The sequence below is a fragment of the Apodemus sylvaticus genome, chromosome 1 (assembly GCF_947179515.1).
Source record: "Apodemus sylvaticus chromosome 1, mApoSyl1.1, whole genome shotgun sequence".
Taxonomy (NCBI): Eukaryota; Metazoa; Chordata; class Mammalia; order Rodentia; family Muridae; genus Apodemus; species Apodemus sylvaticus.
In genome coordinates, this window is record NC_067472.1 from 16,602,980 (window position 1) to 16,613,956 (window position 10,977).

A 10,977-nucleotide genomic window follows, 5' to 3' on the forward strand; every position below is an offset into this window, starting at 1 on the left:
TTCTTGTTGCTTTTTCTCTTCTGCTTTTTTTTTTTTTTTTTGAGACCGAATTTTCTGAAGCCCTGCATGTACTACAACTCACACTGCAGACCAGAATGGCCTTGAACACAGAGATCTGCAGGCCATGCCTCCCAAGTGCTGGGATTAAAGGTGTGCACTGCTATACCCAGCATCTTGTTGCTATTTTTGTTTGTTATTTGAAACAGGGTCTCATGTAACCCAGGCTGGTCTCGAGTGTGTTGTGCAGTTAAGGGTGACCTTTAATAACTCTCACCACCTGTATACAAGCACACATTTCCTACCTCACCTTCTCCAGGGCAGCAAAGCATTATAAAAGGAAGGAGGCTGGTGAGATGGCTCAGTGGATAAAGGCACTTCCCTCCCCCCCCCCTTTTTTTTTGGTGGTTTCTTTCTTTTTTTTTTTTTTTTTTTTTTTTTTTTTTGAGACAGGGTTTCTCTGTGTAGCCCTGGCTGTCCTGGAGCTCACTTTGTAGACCAGGCTGGCCTCAAAATCAGAAATCCACCTGCCTCTGCCTCCCAAGTCCTGGGATTACAGGCGTGCGCCACCACCGCCTGGCTATAAAGGCACTTTCTACCCCCCTTCTCTCTCTCTCTCTCTCTCTCTCTCTCTCACACACACACACACACACACACACACACACACCTTTGATCCAGCACTTGGGAGGCAGAGGCAGGCAGATTTCTGAGCACACAGGCATAAGCACAAGGAGGGAATGAAGAACCCTGGGTGATGGGAAGGGATTCTGTCAGGCCAGTTCCCACAGTGCCCTGCTAACCACAGAGGATGTCCCAGTCCCTACCAGCTTCACTGTGGTGGGGCAGGCACTTGTTGGCCTCCTCTCCCTTCTCTAGAGACTGAGGTCACCACCCTATGCCAGATTCTTCAAAGAAACCAAAAGGCCATGAGCTTCAATTAATATATATGTGAGCAGTCCTCTTAGTGAAGAAAGAATGGGGCCAAGGCTCAGCTTCCAAGAGAGGCCAGAGGACCCATTGTGTAAGTTCAGAGAGCCCTCTGCTGGGAGACGAGACTCCCTGCAGACAGCAGGGAAGGAGAAGCTGAAGGCGGACGACTTAGGTGGGACATGGAATAACTAAAGATCAAGAACCAGACAGGATTGCAGTTTATTGACACCAGGACGTGACAGCTGTTGTCACTGGAGGAGGAAGCTAGTGAAAGTGGTCTCCATGGATGTCACTGGGGACCCCATCACTTTTAGCTAGAAGTCATGGATTTGGAGTGGAGATATAACTCTACGCCCTGGAGTCACTACCGGCCACGCCATTCCTGAACCCATTTTCCATTTGGTCCGGCTGTTAGGACTGGGTCCAGCTGTTAGGGCCTGGGTCCCTCCTCCTTTTGAACTTAAGGGCAGAGGGAGGGAAGGGCCATGTCTTAAGAAAGAGAAGGGCTGCTGGCAATGGTGGCATATGCCTTTAATCCCACTCAGTGCCATAGGCAGTCAGAGCTCTGAGTGCCAGGGCAGCCAGGGCTACACAGAGAAATCATATTTGAAAAACAAAAACAAACAAGAAAAAGGAAGGAAGGAAGGAAAAAAGGAAGGATGGAAGGAAGGAAGGAAGGAAGGAAGGAAGGAAGGAAGGAAGGAAGGAAGGAAGGAAGAGGGCACTGTGGATGTGGCTCAGTGGTGGAGCATTTGCCTAGCATATATGACGCCCTGGGCTCTTCCAGAGATGGGGTAGATGGAATGGAAAGAGCTGAGGTGGGGGTGTGTCTAAGAAGAATCAGTGAAACACAGGATTACCTGTCTTGATACTGTGCGCTTGAGGCCTGTGTTTAAGCACCGTTCCCACACCGGTCCCCCCGTAAGTGGGTACAGGTGGTGGCAGTTCCTGAAGGGAATGCTTGCTCTGCCTGTGTGGCTTCCTGATTGGGGATGGAATTGGAAGGGTGGAGTTTCTGTCTGGGTCATGACATGACTCATCAGAACAGACCAAGAATGCTCAAGACCGTCTCTAAAAGCACCCGCACTGCAGTGCGGAGAGCCGTGCAGGCTACTGATATCCCCCATGTCCTATTAAAAGAGAGGAGTGAAGCTGTTCTAGGGTGTGGGGTCCAGCAAGCACGAGCCCCCTGCCTCCCTGAGCCGGCACTGCTTCCTCTGCCAGCCCAGGTCCTGAGCCAGCTTTTAGAGCCAGCTAGCTATTCGAAACCTGAAGGGTTAAGCTCTGGGTGGCCTGCCAATGTCCTTCAGTTCAGTGTTCTGGGATCCTGGGGCTTATCTTGGGTGCAGAAGGCTAAGATGCTATCAGAAATGACTTGGCCCGAGGAACAGTTTAGGGAAGGAAGTCTCACCCATAATCAGGCTGTTAGGTGGGCAGGAGTAGACAGACTGAAGAGAGAAGACAAATATGGCAGATATCAGGACATCTTAGAACAGCGTTTCTGCTCTTAGCTTCCAGGACCAAATGCATAAACACTTACATGTGCTGCATTAAGTATCTGCACGCACATACACACACACACACAGGAGGGATGGGTTTTGTGACTTGCTCTTTGACACCAGAGAGGAGAGAAGAGGCTTATAGGGGCGCCTCCCCAGTCTAAGGTTGCTGGTCTCAGTGACTGCTGCCTCTGTCAAGCCCCCTGCCCAGTACCCGGAAGATAAACAGGTGGTAGTTTTGCAGCAGTAGTGGCACCAGAGAAGCAGTCTAAGGAAGTAAGGACAGGGACAGAGGCCGACTCCCCTCAAAGCCCCTTGTTGTAGTAAACCACGTCGATGCTGGGGTTTTGTGCTTGGATCTGAGCTCTGAGCTCCGGCTCCAGCCTGGTCACGTGTATGGAGCTGTAATAGGACAGACAGCACAGGGCCGGTGAATATACCTCTCGGCTCAGCGTCTCAGACCCAGGACCTGTCTTCCCGCCACTCCCACATGAAGAATCCTCCCTGCTTACAGAAGGGATGCTTCACTGTCATCCCCCAGCTCCCACATACTCCTATCAGGCCTCCCTGGCCCACGCTAAGGGTCTGACATGCAGAGTCCCGTGCAGAGGCTCTGGTCAGGTCCACCAGTGTCACTCACCTTCTCTGAGGGAACAGAGCGCAGCACAGAGGTGTGGCGAATACCAAGCTAGAGAAGAAGAGCACAGAAAATGTCTGAGACACTGGCTGGAGTGTCCCCTCCCTGGACCCCACCTCACAGAAATAGCCCCAAGAACAAGGCCTTTTGTTGAGCTCTATCCCAGTCATAAAGGTTGGAAAATGGAGTCAAAGGACCATTCAGGGATGCTGAACTCAGTCCTGATTTTAGATTCTGCCCCAGGAAAGAGCCTCCCAAGCATCGATCCAAAGTCCCATGATCAGGGAGCAGCAGGACCAGGGATAAAATGGGATGGGATGCAACTCCTGGATTGTACCGAAGAGTTGATTTGTGTGGTGTCAACTAAACTATTGATTTTCAAAGGCAAGAACCCCTAGATTCCCCCAACACACACACAGATATACACACGCGCGCGCGCGCGTGCACACACACACACACAGGCATATTTTGCACTATGGGTATCCATTAGAACGGAATGTATGGGGTGCTCCAGTGGTGTAATCGGTTAGCGTGCAGTACTTATAGAACTGAATTATGATGTAAGCATCTCAAAGATAGTGCGTGCCAACCCACACCCAGAATGATAAAGGCTCCCCCATGTTCCCCCACTGACCTCTTTGCACACTTACCAGAAGCCTACCAGTCCCACCTGCAGGGGAGCCCCCAGCCAGGGGCGGCGCTGTGGGGGAGACAGAGACAATAGAATCGCTTGTGTCCTGTTTTTTTTTTCCCTAACCCCATCTATTCTGCACCATGGTTCTAGCTAGCAGCCTTTGTTTTTTCCCAGCCAATGAGTAGCTGGGACCTGCACACACCCGACCCCAACCAGACCTGCTGCCTATCTTGCCTCTCAGAATCGGTTCCCATGGTAACTCTCTGACCATCTTTCTCTTACCTCGCTTTCTCCAGAAGCTACTTTCTTCAGGGAGCCTCCCTTGAGCCTCCACTCACTTCCTGTCATCCCAGTGGCATAAATATGTCCCTCTCCACACCCTCCTGCATCTTCTTCAGCCATGGCGACCATTGTTTTGCCCTTTAAATGCATCTGTTCCTGGGCCTTTGCACTAGCTGTTCTCTCTATCTGAAACACTCTTCAACTGACTCACCTCATTCCTTGGGTCTCCCAAGGCCTGTGCTTGACTAAACTGTCCCCAGGTCGTCTCACTGACACTGCCCCACTGGATTCTACAGAGCACATTTCATAACTTACAACAATATGTTTGACCTCTGTTTGTTTTGTTTTTTGAGAAAAGGTCTCACTGTGTAGCCCTGGCTGGCCTGGAACTTGCTGTGGAGACCGGGCTGGCCTCAAACTCACAGAGACCCACTTGCCTCTGCTTCCAGAGTGCTGGAGTTAAAGATGTGAGCCACCACATCCAGCCCTATTGCTTGCTCCTTTTTCGGTTTCTGTGCTTGACTGTAAGCCTTGGGGGAGAGGGTCCACAGCCATGTTAGTTCTGCTTAGCATGTCTGGTGCACAGTCGGCGCCTAATACTGACTGGTGTATAAACGATTTGATGAATGACCTGGAGACTGTATTCCTGAACCTTGCTTCCCAACCTTGTTTGTGCATTCATGAGGGTGTATGTGTGCCTATCAGTGGGGACGCAGCGTGTGACATCACGAGTATCCCATCAAGCCTGTGGGTGACAGTCATCTTGTGTATGTCAGAGACCTCTGGAGTTAACCTAGTTTCCTCGGGATGGACACCATCTCCTTCCTTCTGTCTCTCCCTCACTGTTCCTTCCCTCCAGCCCAGTCTTTATTCATGAATGAATGAAGATACGGAGACAGGGAAGGACCACAAATCTTAGACTTCGGCCAGGCTGGAGAGAGGACTGGGGACAGTCATTTCTCCCTGACCCCAGTCCATCTGGGACAGAATAGGTAAAAGGTGAGTTATTTACCTTCAGGAAGTCTTTCTTCTCCAGAGTGTTCATGATCACCGGGGGAATGGCTGAGGGGAGAGTAGGACAGTGAGAGAGATCATGGAACAAACTGCAGGAGCCTGAGGGAAGGCCTCCATCCCAGCTCCTCCCATTCTTCCCACACTTGCTGACTGAGTTATCAGAAAACCCTGAGATCCCCAAGCCCTCCTCTCTCTGAGCCTCCTGAGCTCCACCCAGCCATCCCCGCCTCACCCATGGCAGGAATCGCCATTCCAATCCTCGATATCACCACCTGGAAGATTCCCTGCTTGGCCGCAGTCACCGAGTAGCCAAGCCTCTGGCCAGCCTCATCAGTCACTGGGATGCCCACCTGTAGCTCCCTAAGAAGAGAAAGAGGCTGGGGCCAGATTCTAGGCATCAGATCTCTGGTGACCCTTTACCTTCCCCCACTCAAAGGCTAGTTCTGAACCACTCCCAGGGTGTAGGGTAGATCCCAGAGAATAGATAGAGGCCTGTGCTAGCCCTGGCCAACCCAGGGGACGGGGGTAAGTTCTGGGTTGTTCAATTGGTTGAAGAAGAGGGTTTGGAGAGGAGCCAGGGTGTAGGGTAATTTCCAAGGTCCTGTGATCCAGCACGACAGGGACAACCATCCTAATTACCACAAATGCCCCCAAGTAGCCCAGGTAAGGTTTCTTCACACAGCATCCCAGATAAACAAACAAAACTGGAGCTGGAGAGATGGATCAGATGGCTTAGCAGTTAAGAGCACTGACTGCTCTTCCAGAGATCCTGAGTTCAATTCCCAGCAACCACATGGTGGCTCATAACCATCTGTAACGGGATCTGATGCCCTCTTCTGGTGTGTCTGAAGACAGCGACAATGTACTCACATACATAAAATAACAAACAAACAAACAAAACTATGAAGAATGTTGGGTGAGCCAAGCCTGTAATCTCAGCACTCAGAAGGCAGAGGCAGGTGGATCTCTGAATTCAAGGCCAGCCTGGTCTACAGAGTGAGTCCCAGGCCTACACAGAGAAACCCTGCCTCAAAACAAAACAAAACAAAACAAAACAAAACAAAACAAAACAAAACAAAACAAAAAGGCATATAGAGTTTTATAACCAACACACTGATGTCGCTACTGCCCGAAATGTGGTTTCCTTGATGGTGGCATGAGATACCTCAGGGTACATTTTTGTTTATTGAAAGTCACCTTCAACCTGACTATCAAATGCAGTGTTTCTTCTCATTCCAGCCATGGAGAGCTGGTTTTGCTGCTGCCCAACACCTCGGCCCTATCAGCAAGTTCCCAGTGAAGTGCCCTTTCTAAAGCCCTGCCCCCTTCAGTCTCACCTCACCTCGGGGCAAGTTCTCACAGAGTGGGAACTGGTTGTTCTCAAACACAGGGTCAGCCAGCATAAATCAGGGCCCAGCCACTCATACCCAGGGATGGAGAAGACTGCCCCTGTACCTTGATGGCTTGCACGACCATGTACGCCCTGGACACTCCTGTGCTGGGAGCCAGGACCACTCACCTCTGCCTCATCAGGGGGATGTTGATACAGTTAGCAGCAGCCACAGCCGCAAAAGGCACGAATCGACCGACTAGCGGGGGCAGGTGCTGGGGGAGGAAAGGCCGTTGAGTGGCTCTGAGGACCATGGGTAGGGAGGAACTCAGGGTGGATATGGAGAGGCCTCATGAGAGGGTAACAGGGAGGAAGACAAGGATTTGTGAGAGGCCAGTAGTGGTAAGGAAACTTTACCTTGGTGAGGGACTTGAGTCCCAGAGCAGTAGCCACAGCCCCAGTGGTGGCGCTCACATAGGCTGTTCCCAACTGCCTGTGGAGGAAAAGGCTAGGTCACAGGGAGAGATGAAGAGCCCAGCCCGTGTTTCCTGTAGGGACATTATGGGTTCCCAGGGCAGCGGGTGTCAGAGGGTACCTCACTGAAAGCCCTCCCCTGCTCCAGTAAACTTCTGTGAAAGTCTTCCTCCTTCTTTAAAAAGACAGCGGATTCCGCAAAACAGATACAAAAGGACTGAGTGCCCTCAGGTGGGAGACAAACGGAACAGGCAGGTAGGAGAGCCAAATCGCTGGCACAGGGGTCCATGGGGACCAGGAATGGCTGGGGATGCAGGACACTCACCGCACAGTGATGGGCGCATCCCCACTGCGATTAGAGTAGTTCACAATAGCGTTGAAGGACTGATTCACCCACTGCCAGAACACCACAGTTGGAGTCTTCCTGAGGGTACAGAGATGGACTCCTTGTATCTGTCCCTCCACAATATTCCTCCATCCTTGAACCCCCAATGAAAAGGGTACAGAGAGGAGACTTCTAGTCGCCCAGCCACGCTCTGGGACACAACACTCAGGAAGGGGACGTGGGGCAGGATTTACCTGTAGAAGGTGAGCATGCAGCCAGTGATGGTCATGTTCATGGGCACCTGGGCCGACATGCGGCCAATCAGGACCACCTTCTCCCCTGTGTCCGGATGGAACGCCGAGTCATACACGTATTTGGCTCTCCATAGCTGGTCCTCAGTGAGCCCTGGGGTTACCACACCAGCCCTGTAGAAATTGGCAAGAAGCCAGCAGGCAGTTGCAGGGGGTCAGACCTGCCCTTCTAGTCTCTGCTGCTTGCCTCAGGGAACTCTGGGCAAAGGATCAGGCAGTTTGGCACCCAGCCTCAGAGTAAAGGACCTCCCTGTCCCCTGAGGGAGGTCAAAGTGTCTCATAGGTGTGCCTTTTCTATTTCTACATCCTAGGTGGTCCCATGTTTTCTCCAGGGTCACAGTGATAGTGGTTTCCAGGGGAGTTGGAATAACTGGAGGACTTTCCAAGAATTAGATCTCCTGAAGAGGATTGCCTATCTGTGTGGGACTCTCTTTGTCCTTGTAGAGTAGACAGCACTGGGAAGTGTCATTACTGAGGATCTGCAGAGCTACCGCCTACCCATAACACCCATGCTGTCTCCTCAGACCAAATGTCCTCAGATCCGCTGAGCTAAAGTGCTGTGTCACCGTGGTGTGATTTGAGGCAGGCTCACCTGTAATTCTGCACGATGTTCCGCGAAGCTTCCAGCTGTTCCCCGGACAGCAGCAGATTTCGGGGGTCAGTGACTGTGAAGAAGTGTCGGGCTCTGCCTAGGAATGTGCTTTGGTCCCATCGAGGTTCCTGGATGTTGATGTTTAAGGGCAAGTCACCCATCTTCTGCAAGGCAGCAAGAATAAGAATCAGGTCCAAGGACTTCATTCACTTGGGAGAAACTTTGAAACTGTGCAGTGCCTGCGGATGCTCAAGGTGACTCCAGAGCCATAAGGCGGGGGAGGAGTTGCTCCCAAGGTAGTGTTTTAGCCAGGGACCTACGGCCACTCAAGAGTGGGAGGGAAGACCAGAACTGGGAATATAGCTTTCCGCACTCTGTGGCTGATGCAGGATTTACATGTGTGTGGCTGGCTCACTGGCAGCAGCTAATCCAGGGCAGCTATCTTGAGCTCCCGCTGTAGGAACATAAAACATGGCTCACACACCCAAGTCCATTTCAGCTTCAGGCCCCAGCTGTCCCAAGACTTAGATAAAAAAACTTCCAAGGCTGTTTGGAAAAATGACAAAAGACATCCCACACTCAAGGCCCCGATTGGAGGAGACGAGGGTCATTAGGCACCTGAGGGCTGATCCGTACCAGATCTCAAGCAGCACTGGAGGGGCAGCCATTTGTAAACATGTGAGCAAGCACAGATCCCCCTCAAACCCCCTCACTTCAACTGCTGCACAATAACCCTGGGCCCTCCCTGGTCCTGGGTTGAATAGAGCTGACGCAGACACCCACCCAGCTCTCTCTGAGCCTTAGGAAAAACCTCAGGAAAGGGCGAGATTCAATGGATGCCCCTCCGCCCAGTACAAAAAGGAATGCCAACAACAGCCATCTGGCTGTGTTAGGCAAAAATCCTGCAGAATGACTAATACCCTCCAACCCCACTTCCTCCCACACAGTAGACACCGTCCCCACCCGACTCTCACATACTTATACACAAAGACAGGCACGCCCTCCCCAGCACACAAACAGGTTAGACCCACACTGTATACACTAGCCAACCAGTCAGAATACCGTTACACACACACACACACACACACACACAGCTCAGCCATAGCTATTAGTTGCAGACATCTGAAAGCATGCCTAACACACACCCTCACCCAACCAACCCCTCCTTGTGCCCTACAGATCCTAATAGACCACGCAATAAGGAATTCCCACAAGAGAGAGCGCTCCTTTCAAGGCAAGCCTCCTCTTCTGACCCGAAGCCCTCACCCCTACCCTTTGCTGATTCCCAGGCAGCCAGCACTCACGCTTTCCGGGGTTTTCAGCCTCTAGAAGCTCTCAGACCCGCCTTCCTCACCGCTCTCCGCTCTCCTCCCAGCCATCACCGGGACGTCACGCGTGACGCTGAGCAGCAGGGAAGGGCGGGGGGCCTCCCTAAGCTCGTTCGCCTGACCCACCCCCCTCTTGGCAGAGTTCCGGGGTAGTGGATGTCATATGGAACGACTCCCCCAGACCAGGCTGTTGAGACCAGACCCGACCCAGTCGTGGGAAGCAGTTCTGGCCGCCCTCCCAACCAGGGAGAAAAGGGGAGGAGCCGCCCCACTTGCCTCTTTCGCTTGCAGTCCCTTAGCTTGCCTCTGGAGGCACCCAACCCGGCAGCACCCTGTCTAGGTGCGCTGGGTGCGGGTGAGCGGCGTGGAGGGCGGGCCTCTGATGGTGCGCCGCCCGCCCGGAGGGATTCGGATTACCGCTTGTTTACTTGGTGACTGCCTTGGCAATGGGCTCTCCTTGCCTGCACCCTGATCTGCTACTCCAGGTCCTAGAGGCTCCTCTCGCAGATCCTCATCATTCGCATCCCTTCCCAGCCACATTGTTGTAGTGTCTGTGCCCCTTTGTGTTCCCAGTCCCCTTTGCCACCTAATCCCCAGCTCCATTGTGCCAGCAGGTTTGTTTTTGTTTGTTTGTTTGTTTGTTTGTTTGCACCCCCAACACTTATCCGTACACAGACTGACGCCCCAGTCCCTGGGATGTGCACAACCAGACTTTCCCGTGATCTCTGCCGGCATCCAAGCAGGCGCATCAGAAAGAGTCCTCTCCTAGTGTCCCGGAATCAGCTGCTCTGTCATGCGGCCTTTCCAGAACAGGGTGCTCAGAGAAACATTTTTTTTTTCCCGACTCAGAAGGTGAAGAAGGCATTACACACACGCCCCTTATCCATGAGCACCCAGAGCACGGCCGCGACACAGCCAGGTTCCAGCTTTCATTCCTGCTCGTCTCAGGCTCACGTTTAGCTCTTTCGTCTGTGACATTCTCCCACAGAGACCTCAGGAGTGATTTCGGAAGGGATGGCAATTTCACGAACCCAGGAAGCTAGCGTGGCCCGGAGAAGACGTGATTCTAGTAGCCAGTGCGGAGTTCCAGAGCCAATTCCTAGGCTCCAGCTACCAGTGGGGCTTCAGAGTTGGGGCGGGCAGAGCCCAGAGGTATCAGGCAGGTGAGGTGCTACAATCCTGGACAGGCTACCAAAGGTGCCAGAAGAGAATGACTGACGGTCTCAGTAGCCAATGGGATCCCAGGACCACACAGGGCAGCCCTATTCCAGCAGCCGCACCGAGTGTGGGCGGAGTCCTTAGTTCACTGTCTCGCGGGCGGACAACAAGAGCAGCAGCACACGCGACCAGGTGAGCGGACCCAGTAGGGAGCGGGCGAGCAGGAGGTCCGACATGGGGGAGTCTGCTTTTTGGTTCACAGAAATGTTCTGGAGGGCGTGACCCTGGTTTTGCACTAGCGATTTATAGGGCTCTCTCCAGGAGACCCAGGGTTTTTGCAGCGACTTTAGACCCACAGCAGCCGACTGGAGCCTGTCACCTGGGGGTGGCGGTGGGGGGCAAGCTCGGCTGCAGCTGTCCCAGGTCCTGAAGTCCAGTTCGGGAGGCTAGCCCCCACCCATGTGCA

At 52.8% G+C, this 10,977-nt stretch overlaps 1 protein-coding gene across 2 annotated transcripts; it reads right to left on the bottom strand.

Annotated features, from left to right (window-relative positions):
• Window positions 1-1,127: 1,127 nt before the first annotated feature.
• Sfxn3 (sideroflexin 3) lies at window positions 1,128-9,597 on the bottom strand. 2 transcript variants are annotated; one of them, XM_052184968.1, is made up of 11 exons: window positions 9,330-9,597; window positions 8,026-8,189; window positions 7,377-7,547; window positions 7,123-7,221; window positions 6,741-6,816; window positions 6,513-6,598; window positions 5,226-5,353; window positions 4,992-5,041; window positions 3,714-3,763; window positions 3,067-3,114; window positions 1,128-2,828 (listed from the first exon to the last, which is right to left on the bottom strand). In XM_052184968.1, the coding sequence occupies exons 2-11, from the start codon at window positions 8,184-8,186 to the stop codon at window positions 2,732-2,734; spliced, it is 966 nt and encodes a 321-aa protein (XP_052040928.1). In that variant the 5' UTR covers window positions 8,187-8,189; window positions 9,330-9,597; the 3' UTR covers window positions 1,128-2,731. The 2 variants fall into 2 exon arrangements, with proteins under 2 accessions (XP_052040928.1, XP_052040936.1); XM_052184976.1 differs by having other exon boundaries at window positions 9,298-9,337.
• Window positions 9,598-10,977: the final 1,380 nt, after the last annotated feature.